Below are 16,962 nucleotides of genomic sequence, written 5' to 3' on the forward strand. Positions count from 1 at the left end.
TCACCTGAACAATTTCAGTTGCAGTTTTAACGTTTCCAGAAGGTTGTGTTTAATTTGACAGTTTACTTAAAACATGTCAATGTAGTCTAAACAATATAATGTATGTGTGTTTGTAAGTGTGTGACAGAGAGAAAAAGCATTGCATCCATTTGTATGTGGATTTGCTCTGTCGCTAAAGCGCTTTCCAGTCAGCACTGTAGTGGGTTAGCAGGTGAAGGATGTCTCAGATTAGGGATCTGCACTAATGGAGACATAAACCCCGTGTGTTTATTTAAGGCTGTTGAGTTGGCAGTGTTAAGGCCACAGACAGGGATTACAGAGCCCACAACAGTTTGAACGGGACTGGCCAGAGTCCTGACGGCCTAACTAGCACATCAATACACAGGTTTAATTGTTACCTGATCAGACTGTTAACGATCCCTTTCTCCTTGTGGGCAGGAGAGGGGAGAAGTTGCATATTTTGCTTGCTATCCTCCTTTGTAGACTCAGAACACATGTAGGCAGGTACAATACTGGATTTGGCGACAATGTTGGAGAGCAAAATAATTTATGTTTGGGATTCTGTTCTGTGAAATGGGTCAGTCTTATTAGCTTTTTATTCATTCTCTTTTCCCTCTTTACTGTTGTGTTTATTGTGTGTGTGTGTGTGTGTGTGGGGGGGGGGGGTACACGCCCGCTTAAACACCTAGACTGTGTGATAGAAGTCTTTAATTTTGTGATTTACACGACCTTCTGATACATTACAAGGTCAATGAATAGATATTCTCACACAAATTATAATAAAGTTGTAACCCGTTATTGACATTCACCGCCTGTCAATAAGAATTGTTTTGGCGCCACCTATCGACCATTCTCTGATAGCGTTGAATAGAGCTGCCGAGAGGGGGACATTCTTACCACCAACCACGGACAGACCACTCCGCTATGCCGTTTGAAAACTGAGCCCCTGGAGAAACGAGGAGAAGGGCGCCGGGTGTGCACGGAATCTAGGCACTCAGTCAACCAGCCGCCTCTAACTGTTTTGCTAAGCCTGATTTTCAGAAGGTAAGTAACACGATATATATTTCTGCGCTATATTTTTGCTTCGTTATTAGAAGCCTACGACACTGGTCTCCAGTCGATCGTTCCTCGGAACATTCACTGTTCGACTTGGTACTAGCGAAGAATGCGGTCACAATTATGGCCTGAATGTCCTCTGGATTGAAAACCAAGCCCGGAGAAATAGTTGAATGCCTGTGCAGGTTTTCGTTCGCCGATTGTGGTTGCGCCAGGCTACTATAATGAACCATAGTGAAGTTTTGGTTCAGAATGACTTGGGTGTCGGAATTCCAGGTTTTACAGTGAGACCCCGTGATACAACTTAACGCAAGAGAACAAGAAAGTTGTTATTGTAACTTAGTAGCCGGTCATATGCCTAGTTTAAATATTGTACGTATTAAAGGGCCACCGCGGGTAAACTCTAGGTTGTCTAGCATTGAGATGTTGCAGGACACCGAAATTAACATACAACCCATTAAAGAGACAAATAGTAAATTCTCACAGATGTCGACTTAATAATATAGAATTACATCCTCAATGACAGTTATTTACACTGAGTTTCTAAGCAGGATTTAATCAGAAAAACATTCACTCCACACTGGTGCAAGATCTCAACTACTATCATCAGTAGCCTGTGGACTGTGTTTTTGGATACTCTCTGATTGACTGGTTTGAATGTAGGTTCCACCAGAACAAATCAGACACTGAATAAACATTAGACTGCCATCAGCACACACTGAGCCGTCCCAACCTGCCTGAAATGTAGGCCCTACAGCCTCAGGTCTAGGTGTGTGTGTGTGTATATGAGAGAGAGAGAGAGAGAGAGAGATCAACCCATGCTTGTACTCTTCAGATTGGTTATATGGCTCTTGCTTCCCATTTTGAATACTTGGTTTTCATATGGCCTGTAAAATTTAATTATCTCATACTTGGGCCAGTGCATTCGGAACGCGGCGGGCATTAGAAACATGTTATTGGGAGATTAGATTAGAACTGTGGGAATAGCAGTCGTGTACAGTACTTTCTGGAATGTGCTGTTGTTGTTGTGTTCTGTCAGGACGTGCCAACTGCTGTCTGGCTGTTCTGATGTTCAATCCGACTGTTTTGTTCTGATTGCTGTGAGACTAAACGTATACATTGCTTGAATGCTCACATTCAGATGTCTACAGTGACTATACATTTAAAGATGAGATGAATGCGCCTTTGACAACAGTGGTAACCTAGTGACAGTCTTATCTTGTTGCTGTATGTTGTAAAAACTGGCTTGTAATAGGCATATAGACAGGAACATATTACCTTACAACAACGGGAAAAGTTACTACAACTGTATACTAATAACCTACATTTTCAAGAGAAAGAACATAGTGCCGTTTGTTATTCTGTAATGTAACCTAGACCAGCCTGATATGTTACACACTGTCTTTATCTTGGGTAACTTTAGGACCCGCTAACACGCTAACTAGTGTATTTGTCCATGTCAGTGCCCCTTAAAGCAGTGCTCAGTGTGTGGGGGTGACTCACTTCAGACAGACTCTGAAGCTAGGCTGCTCTCCAATCCTCCCAGGCCCTTGACCCCCTGTGGCCAGCATAACTTTGCTCTGAACTGCTGTACAACTCCCTAAAGCGCTCTCTCACCGAATACATCAGCCTCGACTAATACCAGGCCCCGCTTTCTCCTTTTTCTCATCTCTCTCATCTCCTCGTCTCCTGTTTCCGCTTCTCTCTCTCTCTCTCTCTCTCTCTCTCTCTCTCTCTCTCTCTCTCTCTCTCTCTCTCTCTCTCTCTCTCTCTCTCTCTCTCTCTCTCTCTCTCTCTCGCGCACTTAACTGGAACGTGTCTCAGCTAAAACAAATTATATATGAGGAATACTCTCTGGAGATTACTATTCAAGAGTATGCATGTAGCTTAGTTTTGCAATGAGAAAGATTTAAGATTTTGCTGTTTGCTATTTTGGGACATGAGAAAGCCAATAAGCCAGTATTTTTCGCTAGCAATTGTCCACAAAATCAGTTAATTTTAAGTAGTATTCAGTGTAGCATTTCAGTCTGAGCCAGTGCTGTTGGGCTGTAAGCGAGAAGCCCAGTAAACACATTTGGAATGCGGTCGCAGCAGAAGGCGGTATTAGCGGCAGGCCAGATAGTATCTATAATCCCGGGAAACCCTGGAGAGTTGAATAGAAACAAGGCCCACGCAGAGTGTTGGCACCGGCTTGTCCTGATGTGTGCCTGGCTGCCTGGTTAAAATGCAGTTTGAGGTTGACATGCTGACTGGCTGGCTGTTTGAGGTGGGAAGACGAGCTGGCGGTTGGAGACTGTGAGACTGCCTTTCTTGCTGGTTTAGGTAAACTGTCTGAAGCTGCGGGGCTGGCTGGCTGTTTGAGGTGGCCAGGCTGAACGCTACAGTATGCAGGCAGATCAGATTACTGAACGATTAGCCATGGTCTCTCCTATCCCTGGCCCAGGGAAATGATTTTCCACTGTCATAATTCCCCTGGCCAGTGACTCATACTGTGGAGATTGTCTCATTGCTGTCTACTAAAGGGTATAGTAACTCACAGCTTTCTGGTTCAGTGTATAGACTAACCACACAGATTCATACTCTAGTCTCTAACCCTACCAACCCTACCTTAACTCTTTTCCTGGAGTCTGTATACCCATCCGAAATGGGTATGCTGTGTAAACTACTGTAAGCTGTAAACTAACCTCACAGATTTATAGCTCCCTTGGAGAGTAGCTGGGTGGTTAAGGAAGGTGTAGTAGCTATATAGCCCTCAGCCCAGACAGTGGAGTGGGTTTGAGCGAGGTGGAGTCATAGATATGATAGCAGTAGCATTGAAAGGCTAACCTGACACCTCCATGTCTTTATCCCAGGGTAGAGTAGATTGGTCCATCATACGGCCCCGGACCCCACTGGAAGGACGGGAAATGGGTGTGAGGGGAAAGGAGAGGGAGGGAGGGGTCGGAGGGAGTGGGGGAAGGTGACAGAGGTAAGTTTCCAAGGTGCTTGCTCCCCAGGGCGGGAATTTGATACATTCCACAAGCTCCTGTCGCCAGGCGGATAATGGGGGGTTCTAAAGTTTCATCAGATGACACGTGATTTTTGGCTGCTGGGAAGTGGAGAGCCATGTCTTAGTTATAGCTAGCACTGATTGTCTAGAGGGGAGAGTGGGAGAGTGAGAGGGAGGGATACAGGCCTTGTGGAAGGGAGTGTAGGGGAACAAGCAGCGATTGAAGATGCAGGCCCATGGTTCATCTCATGGAGAGACAGGTGAGTTTCCAGGGAAGCAGGCGAGAGGGCAGGGAGACAGGCGAGAGGGCAGAGAGACAGGTGGCCCACTGCTTACTCAGTTGTCTGCCAAACGGATACTTCACTCACTGTGCACCCAGACACACCAACACACAGGCCAGATCTAATCCCATATGAGGGTGTTTCTGGGTAGTCCAAAGCAGGAGAGTGTTTTCAGTGCAGCTGAGGCGTCTTGGGTGCCCTGAGCACTCACACTGAAACAAGCACCTTCATCACTTTATCACCTTACACTTCATGGCTGAGTGTGTGTGCGGAGAAAGGTTGATTCAAGGCTCTAACTTAACTAAACACTACACAAACAGTGGCATCTGTTTTCCAATACACCCCCCCCCCCCTTTCTCACATTCACACATTCACACACACACACACACACACACAGTATGTAGTAGAGCAGAGGGCTGGAACGAGGCATCTGGTCTCCCAGCCTTCCTCCACACAGCCATGGCATGTGGCCCCCGTGAAAAACAATGACAGCACTACTACATGTGAATCTCCCAGCCTGTCTCACACTCTCACACACACACACTCTCTTTCACACACACAATACCACAGAAACACACGCACACGCACCATGTCACATAAAGGCACACACACACTGCAAGGGTTAGGGTCAACTTCATTTCAATTCAGTAAATTGCCCCAACAAATGGTGTGGGCTGCTTCCTCGTCTCCTCTGAACAGCTGAAGTGAAGCGAGCTGTAATGGATTTGACCTCTTCCCTGCTGCGCAGTCTGTCTGTCTCCATACCGGTCTGTCTCCCTGTCTGTCTGTCTGTCTGTCTGTGTCTGTCTTCCTATGTATGTAATGTAATGTAATGTAATGTAATGTAATGTTCTGTCTGTCTGTCTGTCTGTCTGTCTGTCTGTCTGTCTGTCTGTCTGTCTGTCTGTCTGTCTGTCTGTCTGTCTGTCTGTCCGCCCTCCTATCTGTCTCTCTCTGTCTTCCTATGTATTTGTCTTGTCTGTCTGTCTGTCTGCCCTATGTGTCTACCAGCTACACCTGTCTGTCTGCTCGCTACATATTTCTTCCTGTCTGTCTCTGTTTGTCTGCCATGCGACCATCCTGCTGTGTGTGTGTGTGTGTGTGTCTTATGATGGGTGGGATCAGGACAAGTCTTCGGTCTGGTGGACAGGTCGTCGTTGTTGAGGAGATTAGTGGCTAAGATGTGGAGGACAAAGATGAAGAAAAGTTACTATTTGCGTTGGCTGGATGTCTGTTATGCTGACTGTCTAGTTAGTTAACTGGCTGGCTGACTGACTGCTATTGCAAAGAGATGAGAGCAATCACATGACTCATCGCCATATCTCCAGTGTCTACCCTGTGGTGTGTGTGGAGGGAGGATGTGTGTGTGGTGGTGTTGTGGTGGTGGTGATACTCCCCAGTGTTACAACCCTGGGTTGTACTTGGACCCTCCCTCCCTCCCTCCCTCCCTCCCTCCCTCCCTCCCTCCCTCCCTCCCTCCCTCCCTCCCTCCCTCCCTCCCTCCCTCCCTCCCTCCCTCCCTCCCTCCCTCCCTCCCTCCCTCCCTCCCTCCACACACACACACACATTCTCCCTCCACACACACTCCCTCCACACACACACACCCGCACACACACACACACACACACACACACACACACACACACACACACACACACACAGGAGAAACAGAAGGGTGATGTAGGGAGTTTGGGTGTGGTAAAGGCATCCGTAGCTGTTCTTTCTACTTCTGTGTTTGAAGGCCGGGCGTCTTGGCTTGTGTATCACAATAATGAAGTAGATATCCAGACTATAGAAAACCTCCTGCCCTCCTCTCCCTCCCTCCCTCCCTCCCTCCCTCCTCTCCCTCCCTCCCTCCCTCCCTCCCTCCCTCCCTCCCTCCCTCCCTCCCTCCCTCCCTCCCTCCCTCCCTCCCTCCCTCCCTCCCTCCCTCCCTCCCTCCCTCCCTCCCTCCCTCCCTCCCTCCCTCCCTCCCTCCCTCCCTCCTCCTGCCCTCCTCTCTCTCCCTCCCTCCTTTCCTTCCCTCCCTCCTCCTGCCCTTCTCTCCCTCCCTCCCTCCCTCCCTCCCTCCCTCCCTCCCTCCCTCCCTCCCTCCCTCCCTCCCTCCCTCCCTCCCTCCCTCCCTCCCTCCCTCCTGCCCTCCTCTCTCTCCCTCCCTCCTCTCTCTCCCTCCCTCCTCTCTTTCCCTCCCTCCTCCTGCCCTCCTCTCTCTCCCTCCCTCCTCTCTCTCCCTCCCTCCTCTCCTTCCCTCCCTCCTCCTGCCCTTCTCTCCTTCCCTCAAAGCACTGTTCTCATTTCTTTCTACCCCCCCCCAAGCTTTTGTCTCCACCACCCACTTCTGAGCGCTCTATTTTTCAATTAATTTTTTATTTAAGTCATCTTTTTAAGTTTCCAAATCTATTTCTTTAGCCCTCGAGCACTATGTTAGGGTATAGGGTGGCTAGAGACAGTGTTGCAAATTAAATTAGCTCTTGCTCCCACTCTCTCCCGCTCTCTCTCTCTCTCCCTTTCCTCTCCTACACAGCAGGCAGTAGCAAAGGCCAGGACAGATGGATAGATAAACTTTATTATCCATGTCTGGAAATGTGTGTTTGGCTTCACCAGTCTCCATAGTGAGTGTAAATTAAAACAGCAAAGATCAAAGCGCAGGACACACACTCACAACATTCACATTATAAACCCAAGAACAGAACAGAGTAGAGGCCGGGGCAGCAGAGGAGAGGCCGGGGCAGCAGAGGAGAGGCCGGGGCAGCAGAATAGAGGCCGGGGCAGCAGAGGAGAGGCCGGGGCAGCAGAGGAGAGGCCGGGGCAGCAGAGGAGAGGCCGGGGCAGCAGAGGAGAGGCCGGGGCAGCAGAGGAGAGGCCGGGGCAGCAGAGGAGAGGCCGGGGCAGCAGAGGAGAGGCCGGGGCAGCAGAGGAGAGGCCGGGGCAGCAGAGGAGAGGCCGGGGCAGCAGAGGAGAGGCCCAGGCTACTGAGCTGTGCTTAGTTAAGGCTGGACTAAAAAAACTAAAAACCTGGGGCAGCTGTTTTCATTTCTCATGTGTGTCCTTCTCTTTGTCTAGGTCAGCTGACCAGAACAGGGCTATGACATCACCTGTATGACATCACTCCCCCCTGAGATCACCCCGCAGCCAGAAGTGGACGACATCACCCACTAATGTGGTTGGCAAATTCTGCTGACGGACAAGTGACCAAGCCAATCAGCCGTCTTCTCCAGGTGTAACCGCCCCCGTGTTCCTGCCCCTAAAGGCAGTAGAGTGTCCCATTGGCTGAGCCCCGCAGGCCTGTGACATGGTGACATAAGCAGGCGAGCGTCATGAGGGAGAGCCGACACCGCCAGCACCAGCCTGCGTTACCTAGACTCTGAACACACTCATCTGGCTCGACCAATCACTCCAGCCCCCCAGACACCGTAGAGGTGGCGTGTTGCTAGGCGGGGCGTGTCGCTAGGCGGGGTGGGATCATGCTGGGATGCGTGTCTCGTCTGCGCCGGCTGGTCCGCTTCCTGCCCCTCCAGACGTCTCTCCTCCTCCTCTTCCTCTTCTGTTTCTTCAGCGTCTTCGTGTCCGCCTACTTCCTATACGGCGTCAAGCGGGAGCTGGAGCCCTCAGGAGGAGGCGGGGCAGAGGGGCCGTCTCTGGAACCCCCCGTCACCCTGTCCAGGCTCCTCCCCTTCCAAGACGGGGTGGAGGGGGGGGTGGAGGGGCCAGGGGAAGCGGGGGCGGCCGGGCCCAGGACTGACCTCGTGGTTCTGGTGTTCGTAGAGAGCCAGTATTCCCAGCTGGGCCAGGAGATAGTCGCCATCTTGGAATCCGGAAGGTTCCGGTACCGGACGGAGATCGCCCCCGGTAAGGGGGACATGCCCACGTTGACGGACGGAGAGCGAGGGAGGTTCACGCTGGTCATCTATGAGAACATCCTGAAGTATGTGAACCTGGACGCCTGGAACCGAGAGCTCCTGGACAAGTACTGTGTAGAGTATGGAGTCGGCATCATAGGGTTCTTCAAGGTAAGACACACACACACACACACAGGTTGTGGTAGCCTCTCTGAGATTAGGACGCAGCCTCTATATTTCCTCATGTCCTATACTTCTTTCTTGCTTCACTGTCTGCAGTGAAGAGACTGAGAATCGCACGGTTAGAGAGACCTGGCAAACACACCATACTACTCTCTCTCACCCCCCTCCTCTCTCTCACCCCCTCCTCTCTCTCACCCCCCTCCTCTCTCTCACCCCCCTCCTCCCTCTCACCCCCCTCCTCTCTCTCACCCCCCTCCTCTCTCTCACCCCCCTCCTCTCTCTCACCCCCCTCCTCCCTCTCACCCCCCTCCTCCTCTCTCACCCCCCTCCTCCTCTCTCTCACCCCCCTCCTCTCTCTCACCCCCCTCCTCTCTCTCACCCCCCTACTCCCTCTCACCCCCCTCCTCTCTCTCACCCCCCTCCTCTCTCTCACCCCCCTCCTCTCTCTCACCCCCCTCCTCCCTCTCACCCCTTCCTCTCTCTCACCCCCCTCCTCCCTCTCACCCCTTCCTCTCTCTCACCCCCCTCCTCCCTCTCACCCCCCTCCTCCCTCTCACCCCTTCCTCTCTCACCTCGTCTGTGTCTTTGTCACTGCATTGCTCTGTTTCTCTAATCTTTCAGTCTCTCCTCCACCTCTCTCTCATCTGTCTCTCTCTCAGCCCCCCATGATTGTCATAACTGTGTCAGGGGGATAGATAGAGAGAGAGGGAGAGAGGGAGAGAGAGAGAGAGAGGGAGAGAGAGAGAGAGAGAGAGAGAGAGAGAGAGGGAGAGAGAGAGAGAGAGAGAGAGAGAGAGAGAGAGGGAGAGAGAGAGGTACAGGTGTGGGCTGGATAGACCTAGTGGGATTCACAAACAGGCTTGCGGGGGATGGAGGCATGGAGAGCTGGAGGGATGGAGAGATGGAGAGATGGAGAGATGGAGGGATGGAGGGATGGAGAGATGGAGGCATGGAGAGCTGGAGGGATGGAGAGATGGAGAGATGGAGGGATGGAGGGATGGAGAGATGGAGGCATGGAGAGATGGAGGGATGGAGGGATGGATATGCATCTCAATGACACAATTTTGACACCAGGGATGCTCACATCCAGTATCTGCGCTCGGCACCATTGTGTCCTCATGCCTCGCTGGGCAACGTGAGGGCTTTTAATCAATGTGGTGTGTGTGTGTGTGTGCTCGTGGTGCCGTGTGTGAATGTTAACTTCCTAACCTGTCCTCCCAGACACCCACCTACACTCAGCTCTGATTCCAGACGGCTCCCGTGGTCGCCATGGGGATCGAGACGTGAGAATCGGCCACCTCCCTCACTCAGCCGCCTCTCTTCCCTCTCCTGCAGGCCAATGAGAACAGCCTGCTGAGCGCCCAGCTCAAGGGCTTCCCCCTCTACCTGCACTCCCACCTGGGCCTGAAGGACTGCAGCATCAACCCCCGCTCCCCCCTGCTCTTCATCACTCGCTCCGGCCAGCCCCTCCCAGGGCCGCTTCCCGGGGAGGACTGGACCGTGTTCCAGTCCAACCACTCCACATACCTGCCCGTCCTGCTGGCCAAGACCCAGTCTGCCGACAGCGTGCCGTCGCTGGGGCTAGGAGCCGCGCTGCTGCCCTCCGTGGTGAGACACACGAACGCTAATATTTGGGGTGCGCTTGATTCGGGCTACCGAGCGCAACAAGCCCCAGCGAAGGACGCTTGGTCTAAGAGGCTAACAGGTTCATGTGTGTGGCTGCAGGTGCAGGACTTGGGTCTGCATGATGGCATCCAGAGGGTTCTGTTTGGAAACAACCTCAACTTCTGGCTGCACAAGCTGGTGTTTGTGGACGCGCTGGCCTTCCTGACAGGAAAGAGGCTCTCCTTGTCCCTGGAGCGCCACCTGCTGGTGGACATAGACGACATCTTTGTGGGCAAGGAGGGCACGCGCATGAAGGTGGACGACGTCAAGGTGGGAAGCCTGCGCTTGTTTGTGTGTTTGTGTGTGTGTGTGTTTGTGTGTGTTTGTGTGTGTGTGGTGTTTGTGTGTGTGTTTTGAGAGACCTTGTTCACCCTCTCGTCTCCTGCCCCAGGCTCTGTTGGAGACCCAGAGAGAGCTGCGCACCCACGTGCCCAACTTCACCTTCAACCTGGGCTTCTCAGGGAAGTTCTTCCATGCGGGTGAGAGAGCGAGCTGTCCGCCTGCCTTTCCCGCCTGCATGTGTATCCCCCTGCATCACCGGTAGTCATGTCCACGGTATCTCTCCTCCCCCTCCAGGTACAGAGGAGGAGGACCTGGGGGACGACCTCCTCCTCTCCTATGGGAAGGAGTTCTGGTGGTTCCCTCACATGTGGAGCCACATGCAGCCCCACCTCTTCCACAACCAGACGGTCCTGGCCGAGCAGATGCTGCTCAACAAGAAGTTTGCCGTGGTGGGTGAGGGAGGGAGAGAGAGAGAGGGCAGAGAGTGGGGAGGCGATGAGGGAGGGGGTTGGACCGGTGTAGCTACGTCGCTCTCTTCTAGCAGTGTGTGTGGGGGTAGTAATGATCTGTGCTGGCGACGATGCCAATCGATGAGAATATTCTGGTGTTTCATGGGCTTCCTGTCTCTACCTCCAGGAGCACGGGATCCCCACCACCATGGGCTACGCTGTGGCCCCCCACCACTCGGGGGTGTACCCGGTGCACTTGCAGCTGTATGAGGCCTGGAGGAGGGTGTGGGGCATCAGGGTGACCAGCACTGAGGAGTACCCCCACCTCAAACCTGCCCGCCACCGTCGAGGCTTCATACACAGGGACATGAGCGTAAGACACACACTCACTCGCACACTCTCTTTCGGCCTCTTTCCTCTCCTCCTCCCTTTTTCCCTTCCTCCCTCTCTTTCTTTCCCCACGCAGGATATCAGTCAGTGTTTACGTGGGATCTCTCTTGTCCTTCAGAAAGAGTCCGGGTCTTTTTCTGCTCACTCACGTGGGCTGCATCCAGTTCCCCAGACATCTAGCTGTGTGCGCATTTCCAGGAATTTCCATATAGACTCAGTGAATAAAAGGTTTGCTCTGGCTAAACCAGATGCATAATATGAATATTATTAAACGTGAAATACGTGATTCATGCCTGGGGTGTCGGACGTTCTGCCAGAGTAGACCCGTGGGGCTGACTGTGTGTGTGTGTGTGTGTGTGGCAGGTTTTACCGAGGCAGACATGTGGACTCTTCACTCACACCATCTTCTATAAGGAGTACCCAGGAAGTCCCAATGAGCTGGATAAACTCATCAACGGGGGAGAGCTGTTCCTCACTGTCCTTCTCAACCCTGTAAGTGACTCAAACACACAATACACGCACACGCACACACACACACACACACACCAAGAGTGTGAACGTATGAATATTCCATCCCCCACCAGATCAGCATCTTCATGACCCACCTGAGTAACTATGGTAACGACCGCCTGGGCCTGTACACCTTTAAGAAGCTGGTGTCCTTCATCGAGACCTGGACACACCTGCGACTGCAGACCCTGGCCCCTATCCAGCTGGCTCAGAAGTACTTCAGCCTCTTCCCCCAGGACAGAGACCCCCTCTGGCAGGTGTGGACCAACACTGACCACTGTTCATCACACTGGAATGTCAACTGTCATCATACGTGTTGAAAAAAGCAGTTGCGAGATGTGTTCTACAGACGGGTGTAGCTGTTACACAGTAGATGTACATGGTAAAGGACACGGTTGAATTGTACGTAAATTGTCTCTGATGCCTACAGGATCCTTGTGAGGACAAAAGGCACAAGGACATCTGGTCCAAAGAGAAGATTTGTGACCGCTTCCCCAAGCTGCTTGTCATCGGTCCCCAGAAGACAGGTAGGAGAGACACCTGCTGGCCTGAACTGGTACTACCTGCCAGTCGGGGCCTTAGCTCGGGGTATTGGTACTGTCTAGGATTATTACTGGGCACTGCCTCTTGTACAGTGGTTACTGCTAGGTAGTGGTACTAGTAGGTTCTGGTATTACTACTGCTTTCCAGGGATGTGTGGTAGGGTGGTGAGGGGAGGGCTGTGAATACCGAGAACAGTCACAGATGGTCTCCTTTCCCCTGTGCGCAGGAAGTCTCCAATGAGTCAGTGTGATCATGTGCAGCATCGTTGTGATGTTCTCATCATGTGTCCCCAGGCACCACAGCCCTGTACCTGTTCCTGGGCATGCACCCAGACCTCACCAGTAACTACCCCAGCAAGGAGACCTTTGAGGAGATCCAATTCTTCAACGGACACAACTACCACCGAGGGATCGACTGGTGTGTAGACGAGCCGTCTTTCTGACAGCCATGTGCTATGTATACATTATGTTTACACACACTCACGTGAACACCAACTATATATTTATAAAACGGGAAGCTCAAATCAGGCAATCTGATCTATGTGTGTGTGTGTATAAATATGAGTGTGTGTGTGTGTCTTCCAGGTACATGGAGTACTTCCCTCTGCCGTCCAACGCCAGCTCAGACTACTACTTTGAGAAGAGCGCTAACTACTTTGACTCTGAGGTGGCAGCAGAGCGGGCAGGTGCCCTCCTGCCCAAAGCCAAGATCATCACCATCCTCATCAACCCTGCCGACCGTGCTTACTCCTGGTACCAGGTATGCCACCACACTGCCATGTGCACAGCAGTCACACATCCTGATTCTAGCTCCACATCATTCCTTATTTTCTCTCACCCCCTCCTTTCTCTGTTCCTCTTTCTCTCTGCCCCTCTTCTCTCTCTTTCCTCATTTCTTACTCTACTCTCTCTCTCTCTCTCTCTCTCTCTCTCTCTCTCTCTCTCTCTCTCTCTCTCTCTCTCCTCACATCTCACTCTCTCTCTCTCTCTCTCTCTCTCCTCACATTTCACTCTCTCTCTCTCTCTCTCTCTCTCTCTCTCTCTCTCTCCTCACATCTCACTCTCTCTCTCTCTCTCTCTCTCTCTCTCCTCACATCTCACTCTCTCTCTCTCTCTCTCTCTCTCTCTCCTCACATCTCACTCTTTTCCTCCTCTCGTTCTTTTCTCTGTCTATAGCACCAGAGGGCTCACAACGACCCGGTGGCGCTGAAGTACGCCTTCCATGAGGTCATCACAGCTACCCACAATGCCCCTGTGAAACTGCGTATCCTCCAGAGGCGCTGTCTGGTCCCGGGTTGGTACGCCACACACCTGGAGCGCTGGCTGTCTCACTACCACTCCAGCCAGGTACCCAACTGTGTGTCCAGCTCTGGATCTGTCAAGTAGCCTCTACTTCTGTCATGGACTCTCTATTTCCCTCTCTCTACTTCTGTCATGGACTCTCTATCTCCCTCTCTCTATGTCTGTCATGGACTCTCTCTCTCCCTCTCTGTCTATGTCTGTCATGGACTCTCTCTCTCCCTCTCTCTCTATGTCTGTCATGGACTCTCTCTCTCCCTCTCTCTATGTCTGTCATGTACTCTCTATCTCCCTCTATGTCTGTGATGTACGCTCTCTCCCTCTCTTTATGTCTGTCATGGACTCTCTATCACCCTCTCTCTATGTCTGTCATGTACTCTCTATCTCCCTCTATGTCTGTCATGTACGCTCTCTCCCTCTCTTTATGTCTGTCATGGACTCTAATTATGTCATGGATCAGAGGGGTCTCTGTGTCTATCATAAACCCCCCCTATCTCTGTCTCTCTCCAGTTTCTGGTTCTGGATGGTCAAATGCTGAAGACTGAGCCGGCCTCAGTCATGGACAAGATCCAGAAGTTTCTAGCTCTGGAGAACACCCTTAACTACCACAAGATCCTGGCGTAGGTCTCCTGTAATCCATGCGTTTCCTCCAAGTCTCTTCCTCCTCACACCGGTGTTTGTCCAGGACAGGGCGTTGTTACAGGAAGTAACTGTCCTTACTTCCTGTCCACAGGTTTGACCCCAAGAAGGGCTTCTGGTGCCAGCTGCTGGAGGGGGGCAAGACCAAGTGTCTGGGGAGGAGCAAGGGGCGCCTGTACTCTGACATGGACTCTGAGGTACCATCACTGGGACTATTACATTTACATTTAGTAAATTAGCAGATTCTCTAATCCAGAGTGACTTACAGTAAGTACAGGAACATTCTCCCCGAGGGACGTAGGGTGAAGTGGCTTGCCCAAGGACACAAAGTTATTTGGCACAGCCGGGAATCGAACTGGCGACCTTCAGATTACTAGCCCGATTCCATAACCGCTCAGCCACCTGACTCACTTTTCAGATGAAAATGTACGTTCGTTGGGAATTCAAATCCTTTAATAATTCTTTCTGAACCCCCCCCCCCCCCCTTTCCCTCCCCCTCCTCCTCCAGTCCCAGGCATTCCTCAAGGATTACTACAGGGACCACAACATGGAGCTGTCCAAGCTGCTGTACAGGATGGGGCAGTCCCTGCCCGGCTGGCTCCGACAGGAGCTGGTGCGTACCAGCTAGCGAGCAGGGGCGGGGCGGGGGGTTGGCTGTCACAGCTCAGCGGACTGTACCACTGCTAAACCCCTGGGGGTGATCAAGGAGAAGGAAGACGGGGGGGATATTCACAGCTGATCTCCTGAATGGAGTCCTACTGACATAGAAAGGAAAGGTACTCTAACCACCCGTTACTATGGAGACGTGGACCCATGAGGCCGTGCTCACAGTCTTCAGAACAAGGCTGAGGGCAGCAGAGTAATGGGGGTACAGGGACTGTTGCTTGGATCAGTGAGTCTCTACTGGCTCGCATCCTGACATGTGCTCCACTCTCTTCCAAGTTTTCTCTTGAGATTCCCATGCCTTCCCATGGTCTAGTCCGGACATATGGACCCCGCACAGGACTGTACCAAGTCAGACCAGAAATCAGGGGTGGTAAAGGCAAAAGAACAGATGGCTGGGAATTGATTAACCTTACAGTTTGTGGATGAAGAGGGAGACTTGGCTCTAGTGTCAGTCCTTTCAACTAACTGTCTAACACTCTGTTCAGAGCATTAGCATGGCCGGTCTCCCCAGTGAAGTGATGTAGATAAAGCACTTGACTGACAGAATGACATTGGTTTGAAAATGCCTTGATGTTTCTATATGAAAACTAAGTGGAATGTCTTGCTAACACTGGCTACATGCTGTAGCCTTGTCCACTAGTTAATACAAGTGCCAGGAAAGGTATGCCAGTAGATAAGTGTTCACATTTCAATTTTGCTTCTTTTTTTTTTTTTTTTTTTTTTACACTGGTTTCAACTTTTCTATGGTGCTGTCAGAGTGTGTTATTGTAGAATGTAACTACGAGACTAAACACATAAGTTCAGTTTCACTTCCTTCTCTCATGTCACATACATTCTGGTCTTACTGCTCTGATTGTTACTATGACTTTGTGACCAGGTTAGGTACTTGCTTCTGGCCAGGTTAGGTACTTGGTTCTGACCCGGTTAGGTACTTGGTTCTGACCAGTTTAGGTACTTGGTTCTGACCAGGTCAGGTTTAGTACCTGAGGTTCAGCTTAAAGGCTGTCATAGCCACAAGCTAAAAGCACAATATTCACAGTGGTTCATCTAGAAAATGGTGATTGTGAATGTAAAAGTAGTACCTCACCCACTCATCTGTGATGCGGTGACCTCTACCACTACATAACAAAGCTGCTCTTACTGCAATATTTTTGTACAAACGTCCAGACATAATGTCAACGTAATGTTTATGTTCCAACCCTGTATCTAATGTGCATTAAGCTAGATATAGGCTGCAAAATATGCTCCAATATGTGGCTGAGTTGAGGGAACCCTAACACAGATTCAGATCCATCAACACAGGTGTACTATACTACAACCTGTTCTGAAGTGTTTTAAAGGTGTTCTGTACAAAACATACTGCACTGGAGTATTTTGAGGATGAACTATACTCGAAATACTGTGCTGGAGTATTTTCAGGGTACCGATAAACTATACTATAAATACTGTAGTTCAGTCATTTGAAAAACATGGAGTGTCATCTGCTGAACCATCTACTTCATTTGTGTTCACAAGATGGCTCCTCCCAGTCTCCCACTGCCAGCTGATGCACGGAGGAACTTGGTTCATTTAAAGGATTCATAATTAAAAGGGTTAATTAACAGCTAAGACGGTACTAATATCCAGGAGTCTGTAAGATAATGACTTGTAATTGTTGTCAATAATTTTTACTGTGTTACTAATATTATCTGTGCTTTTTAATTTGCGAATAAACACAATTGTATTTTTCACTGTTGTTTTGCATTTCTTTTTTTTTAAACTCTCCTCTTCCTGCTCCTCCTCAACACGTCTTCTGTCAGTGTCTAATATGAGGGGGAAGTCAGATGGCTGAGCGTTGACTAAGATAGTCCAAGTCTGTTGACTAAGATAGTCCGAGTCTGTTGACTAAGCTAGTCCTAGTCTTGGCTCAGTCTGTGCCCAGTCAACTGGTCTGTCTGGTTTTAAAGGGAGTCCTATAAACGGAAGCTGGTTTTGATCTGTACATTCCGTGGGTTGGGTCGTCTCACATTTTCGTTGGGTCGTCTATCAGGTGCCAAGCTCATCTACAGTCCTGTTAATTCACACACATTTTATTTTTAACTTTTATTTATTTCACCATTATTTGTTATAGAAAGCTCAACTGAGACCAATATGATCACATTCCCAAATGGCCCAGAAGTAACTAAAAGCCTT

At 50.8% G+C, this 16,962-nt stretch overlaps 1 protein-coding gene across 1 annotated transcript; it reads left to right on the plus strand.

Annotated features, from left to right (window-relative positions):
* Positions 1-908: 908 nt before the first annotated feature.
* On the plus strand, positions 909-16,518 carry LOC146302136 (bifunctional heparan sulfate N-deacetylase/N-sulfotransferase 1-like). Its single transcript, XM_084705485.1, has 16 exons — positions 909-1,044; positions 7,390-8,336; positions 9,684-9,956; positions 10,074-10,283; positions 10,405-10,492; positions 10,590-10,744; positions 10,932-11,117; positions 11,498-11,626; positions 11,719-11,901; positions 12,075-12,171; positions 12,481-12,604; positions 12,772-12,946; positions 13,363-13,533; positions 13,996-14,105; positions 14,219-14,321; positions 14,633-16,518. The coding sequence occupies exons 2-16, from the start codon at positions 7,791-7,793 to the stop codon at positions 14,750-14,752; spliced, it is 2,670 nt and encodes an 889-aa protein (XP_084561611.1). The 5' UTR covers positions 909-1,044; positions 7,390-7,790; the 3' UTR covers positions 14,753-16,518.
* Positions 16,519-16,962: the final 444 nt, after the last annotated feature.

This window comes from Hypomesus nipponensis, chromosome 1 (assembly GCF_054491055.1).
Source record: "Hypomesus nipponensis isolate SF chromosome 1, ASM5449105v1, whole genome shotgun sequence".
Taxonomy (NCBI): domain Eukaryota; kingdom Metazoa; phylum Chordata; class Actinopteri; order Osmeriformes; family Osmeridae; genus Hypomesus; species Hypomesus nipponensis.

Excerpts from the sequence above, each read along its gene's own strand:
- LOC146302136 (XM_084705485.1), top strand. The coding sequence starts at position 7,791 with ATGCTGGGATGCGTGTCTCGTCTGCGCCGGCTGGTCCGCTTCCTGCCC. Across the intron at positions 9,957-10,073 it reads CCGCGCTGCTGCCCTCCGTG|GTGCAGGACTTGGGTCTGCA; the intron begins GTGAGACACACG and ends GTGTGGCTGCAG. Across the intron at positions 10,745-10,931 it reads TCAACAAGAAGTTTGCCGTG|GAGCACGGGATCCCCACCAC; the intron begins GTGGGTGAGGGA and ends CTCTACCTCCAG.